At 38.4% G+C, this 16,794-nt stretch overlaps 1 protein-coding gene across 4 annotated transcripts in view; it reads left to right on the forward strand.

Moving 5' to 3' along the window:
* DNM3 (dynamin 3) overlaps positions 1 to 16,794 on the forward strand; it is an 875,056-nt gene that overhangs the window by 818,965 nt on the left and 39,297 nt on the right. For all 4 annotated transcript variants that reach the window (XM_006887429.1, XM_006887430.1, XM_006887432.1 and 1 more), the window contains one exon: positions 9,176 to 9,340. In XM_006887429.1, coding sequence (XP_006887491.1) covers positions 9,176 to 9,340 — 165 coding nt within the window. The remainder of the gene's footprint in view (positions 1 to 9,175; positions 9,341 to 16,794) is intronic.

A 16,794-nucleotide genomic window follows, 5' to 3' on the forward strand; every position in this document is an offset into this window, starting at 1 on the left:
AAAATAGGTACCTTTGATTTGTGGTGCTGGAAAAGAGTCTTGAACATACCATGGACTACCAAGAAAACAAATAGGTCTGTCTTAGAGAGGGTTAAACCAAGTTTCTCCTGGGAGGCTAGTATTTTGAAGCTTTGTCTCAGAAAAGATCAGTTCTTGGAGAAGGACTTCATGCTTGGAAGGTGGAGGTGCAGCGCAGGAGAGAAGACCCTGGATGAGATGGATTGATTCAGTGACTGGGTAGTGGGGGTTTGTATGTTAGAATTAGTGAGGCTGGCTCAGGACAAGGCAGGGTTCAGAGCTGCTGTACATAGGATTGCGATGGGTCACAGGTGACTTGATGGCACATAAGAACAACAACAAGAAGCAATTGAAAATACCATGACTTGGGTAAGACACTCCTTAGTCTTTCAGCTGACATTCTTGCTCTTTTGAACTTTGGAGAAGTCCTTTACAGTACTTTTCCCCAGTGCACCATGTCTTTTGATTTCTTCACTATTGTTACCATGGGTGTAATTGGATCCAAGTAAAATTAAATCTTTGACAACTGCAAGCTTTTCTCTTGAGAGATGCTGCCCTTAAGAGGCAAGCATGGTGAAACTTTGTCTCACATACTTTGAGTATATTGTTAGGAGGGACCAGTTCTTAGGAAAAGGCATCATGTTGGGAAATGTAGAGGATCAGAGAAAAATGGGAAGGAAAACACCTAACAAGATGAACTGACTCAGTGACTATAACAAGGGGCTCTCAGAATAGGGCAAAATCTTTTGTTCCTAGGGTCACTATAACCTGTAGTCAACTTGAGGGCATCTCATAACAGCAGAAGTCTTAGCTTTTGACCTGTTTATCTCAGGCCATCTCATTCCTTGTTCCTGTACCGTAACTAATAGTGAAAATTAGATACTATAGCATGCTTGATCTAGTTCTTTTTCTTAATTATCAAGGTCATTTTCAAATAAATTATAAAAGATAAATAGCTGTCAATTTTTTAATTTGCTAGTTCTCTGCTTTGCTAGAAGAGTAGTGAGTAAGATTTCTCATAAATGTTCTACTACTATCACCCTGAAGCATAGGACCATACTCTCAGAAATGGAAGATTACTGTTAGTTTTGGAATGAGCATATATCCTTTTAATATGTTTTTAAACTACAAATTTTGTCTTATTCTAAATAGTGTGGTTTATTGAAGAACAAACAACCTTAAGTAGGCAGCAGAGTAGTGGAAATACAGTTTACTCCAATATGCTGGAGTAAAAGTACAGCTTTTAACATAAAATTCTGGCGACTTGTTATTGTAGAATGAATATAAGGATTCAGGAGTGGGGGAGAGGCTGGAAGCAGAGGGATGTGGATGTGCAGGGGGAAGGGAGCATTAATCATTGGATTGTACAATTTGATGGGTAGAGGGGTGAGGGAAATGGAAAGAATTTGTTCAAATTTATATTCAAATTTTTTAAATAAACTAATAGAGAAAAAATTACAATAAAACAATTCTTGTGACTTTTATGTGGCTGGGGTTGCATAAACTAGTTCGCTTGTATCTTATGTCTAAGGATAGGATACTTTCACAAAACATCCTTAGGTTTGCACAAAGTATCTTGTGTACAGGCTTCCTGGCACAAATCTAGGAACATTCTTCCTGAAAACAGTTGACTCTTCCTTTCTTCTTTCCCCACTCTCATTTCTCCTTCTTATCACAAGAAACATTATTTTGGAATACTAGATACAAACATTCTTGATAAACATCTTTGACAAATTTTTTTCTCCATGAACCACATAGTTAATCTTTGTAAAACTGAAACTATGGACAAAAAGAAAATAAGGGCAAGGGACTCTAAAATAAAATGAGGTCTAATCTGAATCTCAATCAGTTTAACTATGGAAATCCCTCAAGTTTTTTAATATATTAGCACATTTCTCTCTTTTGATCAAACGTTTGCTAGGGAACATTGATTGTCTTTACACACCTTTCTTCTGCAAGGACTTTGAGAAGACATTCTGTAGGCTAAGGTTATCAGTCAATTAAGTTATCATTAAACATGTTTTACCTTCATCTTGCCATGTTGCTAGTGAGGTTTCATCTATAGAGCAAGCTGGCTGTTATCAGTGTTGAAAACAGGGCCACATGAGGGGAATAATTTAGCTTCCTCGGATATCTGATTTAAATTATGAAATCCATTTCCTTCAAGAATTTGGCTTCTTTAAGATAAATAATCATTTGTGTAGAGATGGAAACTGGGATGGAATTACATATATTAAGTAAGCCTTTCATTATTCCTAGGATGACTGTAAACATATTTAAGATTTGTAATGTATAGTTGAACCATGAACCCATATCATTTGGCAACCAGCTAAAAATATCTATTAAGTTTTATATTTGAATGACAAACAGAAACATGAAGAAATACTCCAAATCATTAGCAATAAGAGAGATACAAATCAAAACCAAAATTAGATATCATCTGACTCCAGTAACAGTGGCAAATTTAAACAAGACAGCAAGTAATAAAAGTTGGAGAGGATGCAGCAAGAAAGGAACTCTTATACATTGTTGGTGTGATTGTAAAATGGTGTAAGCATTCTAGAAGACAGTTTGGCCTTTTCCTCAAAAAGCTGAACATAGACATTTCATATGACCCAGCTATTCCACTACTTGGAATATACCCTGAGAAAACGAGATCTGAGGCACAAACGGAGACTTGTACACCAGTGTTCATAGCAGCGTCATTCGCTATCGCAAGAACATGGAAGCAGCCCAGATGTACAATCAAAGTCGAATGGATTGAGAAATTATGGTGCATTCACACAAAAGAATATAACACAGAACAGAACACAGGAACAATGATTTTGTAAATTATTACCTAACTTGGGAGAGATGGGAGAGCATTATGCTGAGTGAACTAACTCAAATCTACAAGGAAAATATTATATAAAACTATTATTGTAGAATGAGTATGAGGACCCAAGGAGGGGGAACCAGAGAGATAAGGATGTGTGGGGGAAGGGGATTAATAATGGTATTAATAATGGTGTTATACAGTTAGATGGGAGGTGAGGAAAATTGGAAGAATCTGTTCTGGAAAACAATGTACTCGAATTTTGAAAATAAACTAGTATAATTTTTAAAAATATCTATTTTTTGAAGTAAATGTAAACAGGTAGCCTTTAGATTAATTTTTCTGATTTCTTATTCTGTTGTTCAGACATATTTTCCCAGGTGCATCAAGTTGTTGTTGTCAGGTGCCATCGAGTTGTGTACAACTCATAGTGACCCTTTGAACAAAGGTCTGAACCCTGCTCTATCCTGCGCCATCCTCACACTTCCTGATACACAAGAGCCCATTGGTACATTAAGGGGGCGCGGGGGGGGGGGAAGAGGTGTGAACAAAAGCACAGACTCTGCCCTGATGGGCTATGAGAAAGTCAAGGACGATTATATTGTCTAATACTACCAAAGAATTACAGGATATTTTGTTGTTGTTGTTGAGCTTCTTGATATTTGCAGTGCCATTTGAAAGGTGTTGCAAGGCATGGGAATATTATAGATAACTTTTTCTCGTTGTGGTATATCGTGGGCTCATAGAAAGATCTGGAAATAACTATTCATCTCTGTCTGTGGTGCAGTAAACTAAGTAATATGATGCTTCTCCCCATCTATCTTGTTATATCGTATATATTCTAGCTTCTTTATCTATACTTGCAAGTCCATTCTGGAACAAAATGTTTGTTGTCTTAATGAGGTAAGACTAGAATGGAATGAATCTCAAATCTCTACCTTAATAGAAAGTAAAATTCAGGTTTCCACTGTTTTCTTGGTGGTGGGGCTTATAGCCCTGAACACCTATATAGAGGAATTATCTTAGAAGATGTGTTCCTTTTTCACTCTGGACACTGATCTATCTGCTCAGAACAACCAGAGCCTATAACTGATGGTCCATTGTTCAAGAGTCCCTGCAATCTGTAGATCTATGGATTGACGATCCAGCCACCCTACACCTGCGGCCACCTGTCAACCAAGACTGATTCACGGATTTAAGACTTTCCACTCTCCACAACTGTGTGAGCCATTTTCCGGTGGTTTATGAGTGTATGAATGAGAGATTATGACATAGATAGGAACTAGAAGGCTGAGTGCAGGAGTAGTTAATGTTGGAGATGATGGAGTAGTATATCAGTTTCAAAAGGCTAGATATCTGGGACATTTTTAACCTCTGCCTCAGGAAATGGTTTTGTACTAATCTGTTTAAATGATTTGTACACCAAAGGGCTATTTCACCTTCCTTTTTAGTATAAGTAAGGATTTAAGGGTGCCTTGATTACCAAGATGACTATCAAAAGAGACCCCTGGATGTCTCAATGTCAGTCACCAGCCATTCACACAAGATAGTGCCAAACATCCACAAAAGTAATTTGGATTTCAGTCATTTTCTGAATGGTATTCTGACCCTACACCTAAAAATATGTAACCATAAAGGACACAGCCCATCCTCTTTTTTTGTTGTTGTTGTTTCTTCTTTCTTTTTTTTTTTAATTTATTTATCCATCCTCTTTTTATCATTGTCATGTGGGAAAGGAATGAATTGGCTGGACATTTTGAGGCAGGTTTTTTTTAAGAAGTTGTTTAAATAGACAATCTTCCCTATTCTTTTAGGGCTTCCAGATGTGGTAAACGCCTGAAAATATCTTAGAAAATACCTAGGACATGCTGCTTTTGTTTCTTCTGAACCTTTTTTGTTGTTCTTTTAAAAAAAATTTTAGAAGTATAAAATGAGGAAGAATCGGGGAACTAAATTAAACTTAGATTAAACTAAAACAAGGTAGCTAAATTTCAGATAATCCATGAGGCTGCCGAAGTCTCACGTGCATGGCTCATGAATCAGTGTTGCTGAAATTAACAGTAGCACAGGACACTGAAAAAGTTGTAATCTGATAAAAGTGATATTAGAAGAAATGAACTTTTGTGCATAAACTTAAGGGGAAGGATAGCAATTCCAACAGTTAGTTGAGTTACTAGAATTAGCCACTAACTTGACCTAGTTTAACAAATGTGGTTTTAGTCCCAGCATGAGTGAGGATTAGTATAAATAGAATTTTTTTACAGTTTCATGATAAACGGTGAAGAAATTGAGATTGTTAAAAACTTCCGTTTGCTTGGCTCCACAATCAAAACTCTTTGTACCAGCAGCCAGGAAAACAAAAGATGAATTGTATTTGGAAAGTCTGCTGTCAGGGGGTTCTCCAGAGTACTATAGAGCAAAGATGTCAGTCTAAAGACTAAGGTGTGCCTGATCTAGACCATGGTCTTTGCAATTACTTGCTATGCATCAGAAAGCTGGACAATGACTAGGGATGATAGAAGAATTGATGCTTTTGGGCTGTTGTGCTGGAGAAAAATACTGAATATACCCTAGACTTTTAGGAGAACAAATGAGTTCATCTTGGAGAAAGTGTGAAACCAGGCTGCTCCTTGAAAGCAAGGATTCTGAAGCTACGTTTGACTTACTTTGGGCTTGTTGCAAGGAGGGGCCAGTCCGTGGAGATGGGCATTCTGCTTGGGAGGGTGGAGGGACAGTGCAAAAGAGAAAGACCGTCAATGAAATGGATTAATTCAGTGACTGGGGTAATGAGGGTAGGTGTGTCAGAAACAGTAAGGTTAGCTCAGGATAAAGCAGGTTTCAGAGCTTTTTTTACATAGAGTCTCTATGAGGCACAAGTGATTTGACAGCACATAACAGCAACAATGTCTGAGCAGTTCTGGTTGTGTAACATTGGAATTTTCATGTTAATAATATCATAGGGTCATAATATCATAGGGAGGATAGTAGGGAACTCTGGGAACGCACATCTTGAGAGACCAAGATGCTTATTCATGTAGTACACTGGAGTATCAGAAAATGGCTCTGAGCTGCCTCTTTTTTTGTTTGTTTTACAGTTAGAAGCCACTTAATTTTTGCGGTGGGGGAGGTTTCTCTTTTTTAAATTAGTTTGCATACAACAGCTCATCTGCATTGTATTTCAATTATATACATTGTATTTCATTAATACACACAGTATTTCACACAATCTCTCATTTACACTGTCCTCCATACAGTCATTCATGCACACTGCATTTCATCTGAGCTGCCTCCTGATGTGGCATTACTCATACTTCCAGCAGAAAAATCAAATGTGCATTTAATAACAGAGACAAACAGTGTGTATGTAGCCCAAGAGATAGGTTAAGACTTGTAGTTTCCCCAAAGTCAGATAAAATCTTTATTTGCTGTGAGGTTCTGTCTTTGCTTTGTTTTAGTGTTCCTTTATTGTGTGAGAGTTGTCTTTACACTGATGATCAGTCTAGTGCATCAGTCCACTTCATATCCCAGTTTATCCTTATACTGATATCTTTCCGTTGATGGCAAATGCTGTAAGGCCTTCTACCAGCTCCAACTGGTACTCATATTTTTTTGGCTTAGGAGATTCTGAGGAGCCTTAATAACAATCATAAAAATTCTGTGCTACAAAGTCGGACTGATGTCCTAGTAATGGAAAAAGATCTTCAAGAAAGGTTCTAAGGAGGAGCTATAATGCAAAAAGCGTGGATAATAGATTCAAGTGGTTCTTTAGTTACCTTTTAAGTAACTCCCAAGAGTTCACGGAGATAAAGAGAGCAAGCTACTCTCCTGGTACCAAAGTCCAGATCCTCTACTCCTTGGAGTTTACAACAGATGATGAACCATTCTGACACCAGTCGTCATGTAATACAAGATCCAACGCACAGAAAAGGATAACAGTAAAGTTATTGAGGCATGTTGTTGTTGATTGCCATCGAGTCGAGTACAATTCGTAAAGACCCTATGAACAAAAGACCTGAAGCCTTTCTATAACAATCGTCATTTCTCCAAGTTCATAGAGTTTCTAGAGGCATGTGGTTTAGGAAGTGGATGCCACTCCTGCTTTCAAACATATCTTAAACTAGAAGCTCCCCCAAACACTGTCCACCATGGGTAACTGTTATGGCATTTGACATCCCAGTGGCACAAGGATCAGCATCACAGCAAGCCCAAATTACCTCAGTACAGCAAACTGACAGGAGAGTGCTATATGACTTAGAAGAATGTGCCTCCAAAATATAACAACCTGAGGCTGAGGGCCCTTCAGGAGGTCTTACTGACACTAAACAAGAGGCTTAAAAAATTTTGAAAAAACAACCACCACACCAGACATTCCACCCAACCCTCAGACTCTGAACAAAACGAGCACCCATCGTACAGAATCTTACTGCCTCACCTAGTCTCCAAAATTGATAAAAGGGGCTCACCTTTAATAAAAGGACCCTCTAGGATGTCTTGTTAACACTAAATAAAGAGGTTTAAATTTAAATTAAAAGAAAACACCAAACACCCAAACCTTCCCCTCAACCCTCAGTGTGTAGGAGGAGACTTTCATTTTTCACCTGTGTGGAGTCACTGGTGAATTTGAACTGCCAGAGAGTCACCATCTCTACATTGGCAATGCAGCTCCCTACAGATTACACTACCAGAGGGCAGTTAACGTTTTACAAGAGTCAAGTTGTGGGCAAGAACGAATAAACCTCTCAGAAGTGCAATCAAAGTGTTCTTTAGCAGCAAAGATGGTGCCTCTTCATCACACATACTTTGGGCATGTTGTCAGGAGGCGTTAGTCCTCGGAAAAATACCTTATGCTGGGAGAAGTCGAGGGTCGTGAAAAGAGAGGAAAAGCTCTCAGTGAGACAAACTGGCATAATGACTGCAACAATGGGCTTAAGGATGGCACAGGATAGGACAGAGTTTAATCTGTTATTCATAGGGTTACTGTAAGTTGTAGTTGACTTGAGGGCACCTAACAACAAGTTGTAGACAAAAGGAAGAAGTAAGGAAAAATGAGCCCTAAAGTAAAATTATGTCTAATCCACTCCAGGTCAGCCAGTTTACTTATGCCAAGTGCCTCAGGTTTTGGGGTTTGCTAGTATACCAAAGTACCCCATGTCCACATTAGAAACAATAAATTATTTCCCTTTTTCCCCCCTTTATAATTAAATCTTTCCAAATGCTAGATAGTAGCCAGACCACTAAGAATATCTGTATCATGTTCTAGGGCTTAGATGGTTCAATCTGACTTGAAATGGAGACCATTTGTTCCAAATTGATTTCAATGCCAAGCCAATAGGTCAGCCCTTAATGATGAAGATGCCATTCCAGCCCAGTCTCCGCTGGATAAGCCAAAATTAATTAACTCAAGCCCTGTGGTATAGAAAACAGATGCTTTCTCATGTTGCACAAATAAATTCTTTGTATATAGATGTGTTCTGCTTTATTCAAAGCATAACAAGTTGGAATTCAAAATTGTACATTTTTCACAATGGAGCCAGCCTTTCATAGTGATGACAGAAGCATGAATTTATATAACAAATACCAGCAAGTTCATGGAAGAATGAATTATGCTCTGTATCTCTAATGTTGGCTCCAGGCCAGCCCTCAGAGATTTAGTTTTGAGTCGAAGCTGATCCAAACGCTGATCCATTCCAGAGCAGACCCAAGGGTTCCAGAACACCAAGGTTATTTCTAATCTACAAAATCCCTGGGAGACTCCTCCGAGAGGTTTACATCTGCATTATATGTTTGGATTCCGTTCTTTGGTCAGCTTGAAAATGGCTTAAAAAATGAGATGATTCTCTTGAGAGAAGTTGTTAGGTATACTGTTTATCTGGTTATTCATCTGAGCACTCACTCAGAGTTGTAATAAATTTTTTTCCTAGAGTGTAGCGGGATAAAAAGCAGAATAATAGTAGCTATATGGTTCTGATCTCGTTTCATATTTGATGAATGTATTGTAAGTAAAGATGTAACCATGTCGTAGTTCCTTCTCACTTTTGCCAGGCCAATTCCCATTCACAGCAATCATTCATCAGTTTTCCACAGCTATAGATTTCAGGTGGAAAAGACTGTCTATCTTTTTCCTGTGGAGCTATGATGAATTTGAACCAACAGAGATGCACAGACTTTGAGTTACACCTTGAGTCGTTCACCTTGCCACAGACTACCCTATCAGGGTTCCCTCAATATGGTAGTATAAATCCCAAATATACCAAGCAGAAACTGGTTACCTGGTAATGTCTACTGTATTTTTCCTATTGAGCTGATATGAGACAATTCATGTTTTATTCCCCTTTCTCCTAGACTGAAAATGATGAGAATGGACAAGCAGAAAACTTTTCCATGGACCCACAATTGGAGAGACAAGTGGAGACCATTCGCAACCTGGTAGACTCCTACATGTCCATTATCAACAAATGTATTCGAGATCTAATTCCAAAAACAATAATGCACCTTATGATCAATAACGTAAGTAGTTGAATGTAGTTCTATTTAAATGTCTGGCTCATCTTAGTGTAATAGCTCACATCCTTTTCTTTGTGTTATTTTGTGGACAGTTGAAATGCTTATTACTCAGGTGTATCTTTTTCATTACAGCTGTTAAGTGACTCGTGAAAAAGAACTTGGGAAGAAAATATAAAAATTGAAAGTTTTCACTTTACAGTGTTCCCCATTGGTTGTTCTCCTCTTAGAAAGTCCAGAACTAAATTGGGGCAGGGGAGAGATACCCTAACCACAGTCACAGTGTAAATTTGTTTCATAGACAGCAATAAGATCAAAAGTTCTTGTTCATGGACTTTAACATGAAACACAAAAATAGAAAGAGAAGGAAGTTGGGAAGGAAGGAAGTCTCACTTTTCCTTGAATATTTTTTAACTGTATGTGTATAAATTCCTTTTAAAATATACATTCATTTTCTTGAAATCTTATTGTATAAAATATTTGGAGTCCTTTTACCGGTTCCAGAAATGTCTTGTTGAATTCAAGAAATTGAAATATAACGAACACCCAGCATTGTGCCATGCATATGTGTTAACTTTAAAATTTTGTTTAAAGTGAAGAAATCTTAAAGGGAAAGAATTTTAATGTAATCACTAGTAAAAAAACTAAGACTTTGACTCTTCGTTCTAGTCCCATCCACTTAACTCTGTCTCTTCTATAAATGATTTTAGATTAAAAATCTAGTATTTTTTTTTTCTCCAAATCCACGAACGCCTAAAATAGCATGATGACTAAAGTTGTGTAGCCATCCGCCTGAACCAGGATTTTCAGTGATATGGCAGTTAGGTAGTGATGTAATCATTATCTGTGGTGTGATCAGCCAATCAGTTTCAGGAGAAGTTACCTAGACGGTGTGGGCCAGCATTCAGTATATGTATGGACATTCTGGCAAAGCTTCCTTGCTTACTCTCGATCCTTCATCCAACTCATCATCCTTTGACACAGTTTTGATTCTCCAGCCTTTGGAGCTTTGAGAGCCAGTAACCTGCCATCTTACCTGCCTGTCTTAGATTCATCAGCCAGCACTGCTCTTGGGCCACCACTATGCCATATTTGAAGTTCATTTATGTCATGACTGTGGTAATACTAATTTTTTTCCTCTCCACTTTATTCTGCTCTGGTGACCTAGTGACAAGAAGCTGTGCTACAGTCCTGAAGGCATACGGTTCGAATCCCATCAGCTGTTTCACAGGAGAAAAATAGTAGTCTCCTCCCTAGTGATTAACTGTCTCTGAAAACCCTCCAGAGAGTCACCCATGGGTCAGTTCTGACTCCACAGTACACAAAAACGACAACAATTTTATTCTTAAATACTAATCTCAGATTCATCCGCTTCTGCTGCATAAGGCAGGGGAAGTGGTGCTTAACCCATAGACTTGGGACTTGCCAGCCTCTAAAACCGTGTGAGCCATATCCTTGAGATCAGTCAGTCAGTCTCTCTCCTCCTCTGCCCCTACCACCACGTCCTCTTCCCCTCCCTCTTCTTTCCCTCCTTTTACACACATGCTTTTCTTTAGAGAACTTAGCCAAAGACATTTAGTACAAAGAATGGCTCTATAGAAACAAAAAAGATGAGTTTTCTAAACTGGTTCTCAAGTCTTAATACTCTTAAAAATGCTGTTGATTCTATTTCCAGTGGTAAAGAGGGCACTGCTAATCCATATTATAAAGTGGAAATATTAATATACAAAAATGTATATTTAAATGAATAGATGCAAGTTTGTTTTCAGAGTGAGAAATACAGAAAAGCTGGTGAGCTAATCCTATTTTTATAGACAAAGTGATGATAAAAAGAGATGAGCTCAGGACTTCAGAATAATAGCTCATTGTTGTTGTTGATTGCCTTCAAGTCGAGCACGACTCGTAGCGACCCTATGAACAAAAGGCCAGAAGCCTCTCTACAACCATTGACATTTATCAAAGTTCATAGAATTTCTGGCGGCATGTTGTTTAGGAAGTGGATGCCACTCCTGCTTCCATTAGTTACATAAAAATTTGAAAGTTGCCACTTCTACCCTGAAAGAAAACTTCATTTTTGTTGTAGAAGTGCAGGTGTTGCCAAACCCCAAACCGAGTGTCTTATTTTTAAAGAGAGGCTAAATTACACGAATTGAATTCTCAACCTTAAATGGTGTCTGAAGTTAAAATTAGGAGCGTTGCTTAGGAAGACATGGGATTTGGAAACTTGCGAGAGAGACTTCCAGAGACATATGAACAAGACAGTTAGGAAGTTGGAAACAGTGGAATCACTTCTGCCAATAGAGCCAGCCCATTTAGTAAGCTTAACTCAGCAGTGTCTGAAGAATCTTCATCTGAGTTGTTTCTCAGATGTGGTGTTTAGGGTGTTGCTTGTGTCACTGCAAGATACCTTACAAAACACTATTAAATGCTCCTGGGACCTCTCCCCACTACCCATTTGTGCTTCTAGATCTAAAACTATTAGACTTAAATTTTAGCAAATACCAAAAAGTGAAGTACAAAATATAAGCCAAAGTATAACTTCAAAAGAATTGCTGGATTTTCTAATATATATAAACAGAAACTTGGAGAATGTATGTGAAAATGGAATTTGAGCACTGTTCTCCAGGAGGCAGGGTATGTATTAAAGCAGCATCCAATATATCATACTATTTATCCTGTATTCACAGTTTAGAAATTTTAGAGTGGTTCCAAGTTATGTCTCCATGATCCTATGTTATATACAAGTCTAGAGGTTTTAGTTCCAAATGGAAAAATGTTTCTATCTGGAGAACAACATCATTTCTGTTGAATTGGACGTTAAGAATGCTACCTAGTCACTCGGTTCCTCATGCCTCTGGGCCAACAAGTAAAGGAGGGAGTAATGATGTTCTATGCTGTGATTGATCCTGACTTCCACGGGGAAATTTGATGTTGCTAATAGAGGTTAAAAAGCGAGTATATATGAAATATAAGCACTCTCTTAATACTACTATGCCTGTGACTAAAGTTAGTGGAAAACTTCAACAGCCCCATCCCAGCATGACTACTAATGACCCTGACCCTTGTAACATGAAAATTTGAGTCACCCCACTATACAAAGAACCACAGCCAATTGAGGAGGTTGCTGACAGTAAAGGGGTGCTTAACAGATAGCAGAAGAAGGCAGTTTTAAATACCATCTACAGCCGTATGAGGGCTGTAACTGTTATGCGTGCATCTTCCTTGTTTTAATATGTAGTGGTGGTGGTGGTGGTGTTGTGTGCTGTCAACTTGGAACTGACACATAACTAACCCTCCAGCAGGTTTTCAGAGGTAGTTCATTGCACAGGAGGAGATTGTCCATCCTTCTCCTGTGAAGCAGCTGGTGGATTTGAATCATGTGTTTTATTATATATGTATATATTTATAGCAATTATTTTGCTTTCTTCCTTTCTTTGTAAGACATAAGCAGAACTAGCTTGGTTTGGGTTGTAAACATCTTAGTAGTATCATGTTAGATGCAAATTTGACTTTGTAATTGTTTTTATTTACCAATTGCATATAGTTTAAGGGAATGTCTACAGGTTCCAGATTGACAAGGGTGGACTATGAGGGTTGATATTGCATACCAGTTTTGCTAGGTCATAATGCACAGTGGGTTAGCAATTGTCTAGTCATATTTCAGGATATATTATCATATGATTAGTCAATTAGTTTGTAAGGAGAGTTTCATCATGGATATTGCCTGTATCCAGCATATCTAATAATGTAGATAGATGATAGATAGATAGATAGATAGATAATAGATAGATAGATAATAGGATAGGATAGATGATAGATAGATACACACACATAAATAGATACATAGATACATAGATTAGATGAGATGAGATGGATGGATGGAAAGATTAGATGAGATAGATGGATGGATGGATGGATGGATGGATGGACGGGCAGATGGAAGGATGGGTGAATGGATGGATGGATGGATGGATGGGCGGATGGAAGAATGGGTGGATGGATGGATGGATGGCATGAATAGATGGGTGAGAGGGAAGAAGGGAGGGAGGGAGGGAGGGGAAAGAAGATAGGAAGGAAGAGGAAAGAAGGAAGGAAGGAAGGAAGGAAGGAAGGAAGGAAGGAAGGAAGGAAGGAAGATATTCTCACGAAACTTGCTCACTCACTCTGTATCCTGCATCTGGCTGATCACCAACTGACCTCCAATTATTGGGATTTGTCAGCTTCTACCACCTATCATCCAGCAGCCTCCTATTTTATTTAACTGCTGATCTTGAGATTTGTCAGCCTCCACAATCCATAAGCAAGTAGTCTACCATCTGACCTACTGATCTTGGATTCTTTATCCAGATAGCTATAACTGTGTGACTTAGAAGAAGCCTCCAGCCTGATGCCTGACTTGGGACTTGTGAGCCTTTACAATCATGTGAGCCATATCCTTGAGATAAATCAATCCCTCTGCTTCTCTCTCTCTCTCTCTCTCTCTCTCTCGCCTTCTCCTTCTTTATTCTTCTGTATATATCTATACACGCACACACAGAGAGAAAGAGAGAGAGAGAAAGATCTGGTTTTGCTTCTCTAGAGCATAGAGCATAAGACAAACAGGGTACTCTATTTCTGATTTATCTAAAGCAGTACTGTGGCCTTTCCTCTTTGAAATTGGAATGGCTAGTCTACCTTCTGAAAAAGGATATGTTTCAGCTAGTTTTCATAAAGCTCAGAATTTGGTGGGCAGTTTCCTTTGAAAGTTTACATTAAGTGCTCTGCCACTCAAGTCTCCATATGGAATTGTTTAAGAAGTTTAAAGCCCAGCAATAAATGCCTTGCCTCAGACATACTGTAAGCCTTTGTCTATTGAAATGCAGCAGCTGTTTCATTACTTAAACATACCAGGTAACAACAGCACAAAGAAATAGCAAGTTTATGGCACGTGGTTGTTCTGGACAGGATACAGTCAAAGCAGCACAGTCTTGAGACTTTAAAGCCAACACACACACATAACACTCAAGGAAGGCCTGTTTTGATGGCCTCTTCTCTGAAGCTCATCCCCACCAGAAGTTCTCCATGAGAAAGTAAGTAAATCCAAATTTATTCTCAAATTGTGTGTAGCCAAGAGGTACATAATCATGTGTTCTATCAGCATCAACACATTTTTTAGATCCTCATCCTAGCTGGACACCCACTGAACATCTATTCTTACCCTCAAATTACAAGTGAACAAATTGAGGTTCCAAGAGGTTAAGTGACTTGCCCAGGATCACATACCTACGGATGACAGAATCAGAAATAGTATTCAGATTTTCTTCTTACATTCTAGTGTTTTCTACATTTCCACATCAGATATTGAATGTGATAGGGTTAAGTAAACTATAAGGCAACATTAACAAAATAGATTCCTTCTTCTTTCATATATATATATATCTCCTTGAGATATACTTGATGCATTGGGCAGAATATTAAATGATCGAGGAAGCATTAAAAGAAAACGGCAAGAGTATACATTGTGTCAAAAGGAATTGGCAGGCACAGAAGAATTTAATGAATAAACATATGAGCAAGTACCTGTGGTGATAAAGGAAGAAGTTCAAGTTGCTCTAATAGAATTGGCAAAAACCAAGTTCCCAGGAATTTACAGCATAACAGTTGACATATTTCAACAACAGATGCTGCCTTCGACGTACTCACCAAGTTGTGCCAAGAATCTGGAGGATAAACACCTGGCCAACTGACTGGAAAAGATCAATATCTGTTCCCTTCCAAAAAAGGGTGACCTGACAGGGTGCAGAAGTAATCTAACAATATCATTTATATCACATGCAAGCAAGATTCTGGTGAAAATTATCTAAAAACAACTGGAATAGCACATTAACAGAGAACTGCCAGAAGTACAGGCTGGGTCTAGAAGAGTCCATGGTACTAAGAATATTATAGATAATGTTAGATGGGTCTTGGCTGAAATCAGAGAGTACCAGAAGAATGTCTATCTGCGTTTCATTGATTAAGCAAAGGCTTTTGACTGTGTGGATCACAACAAGCTGTGGCTGACTCTGAGAAAAATGGGAATCCCAGAACACTTGATTGTGCTTATGCAAAGCCTATACTTGGACCAGGAGGCAGTTGTGAGAACAGAGCAAGAAAACATTACATGGTTCAAAATTAGGAAGGGTGTACACCAGGAATGTGTCCTATCTCCATACCTTTTCAATTTATATGCACTGGATTTTCCGGGAAGCTGGGCTATATGAGGAGAAATATGGCATCGGGATTGGAGGAAGACTCATTAACAATCTGCATTATGCAGATGACACACCCTGCTTACTGAAACTGAGGAGCTCAATATCAAGAATACAAAGATTCTCTTTACTGGGCCGATCGGTAGCATCATGATGGATGATGAAGAGATTGAGATTGTTGACAGCTTCAGTTTGCTTAGCTCTACAGTCCACACTCATGGTACCAGCAGCCAGAAAGTTAAAAGATTAATTGCATTGGGGGAAATCTGCTGTCAGAAACCTCTTCGTAGTACTGAAGAGCAACGATGTCAGTCTGGAGACTAATATGTGCTTGATCCAAGCCATGGTCATTACAATTACTTGCTATGCATCAGAAAGCTGGACAATGAGTAGGGATGATAGAATGAGAATTGATGCCTTTGAGTTTTGGTGCTGAAGAAGAATATTGAATATACTATGGACTGCTAGGAAAACAGACAGGTTCATCCTACAGAAGGTGAAATAAAAAAAAAAAAGGTGAAATCAAGCTCCTCCTTGGAGGCACAGATTCTGACGTACTTTGGGCATGTTGCAATGAGGGACCAGTCCTTGGAGAGGGAAGTAATGCTTGAGAGAGCGATGGGACTGCGCAAGAGAGGAAGACCCTTGACGAGAGAGATTGATTCAGTGACTGTGTTAATGAGAGTAGATGTGTCAGAGACAATAAGATTGGCACAGGCATAGGACAGAGCAGATTATAGGGCTGTTGTACATAGGGTCACTATGAGTCACAAGCAACATGATGGCACCTAACAACAACTATGTAATTTTAAAACTTTTTTTTTATATTTACATGATCCCAGCTAATACCATGAAGTAAAATATTTATGGAATTTTTTTTAATACCCACTATGAACTTAAGGGAATCTCCCATTTATATTGTGAACTCCTGGGCCTCTGAAGGCCATTGACACTAGAGTGGAAAATTGGTTACATGCACCCTGGTTTCCATACCTATTGTAACTTTAATATGCATTAAGAATTGTATTCTATTTTGTTTTGGTTTTTAATTTTATACTGGTTTACATATAAAGTTCATAAGAATTATTTTTAAATTATATGAAAGGAAATAACATTTTAAATGCTGGAGCACAGATATCTTTGCAAGTGTTCTGAATTTTCAAGTGAGGAAAAAATCATTAGGGGTGATATGTAAAATTTAAAGCAAAAATTGTTACTGTTGTGTGCGTG

The sequence above is a fragment of the Elephantulus edwardii genome, unplaced genomic scaffold (assembly GCF_000299155.1).
Source record: "Elephantulus edwardii isolate Elephantulus edwardi_28Jun2011 unplaced genomic scaffold, EleEdw1.0 scaffold00057, whole genome shotgun sequence".
NCBI classification, from domain to species: Eukaryota; Metazoa; Chordata; class Mammalia; order Macroscelidea; family Macroscelididae; genus Elephantulus; species Elephantulus edwardii.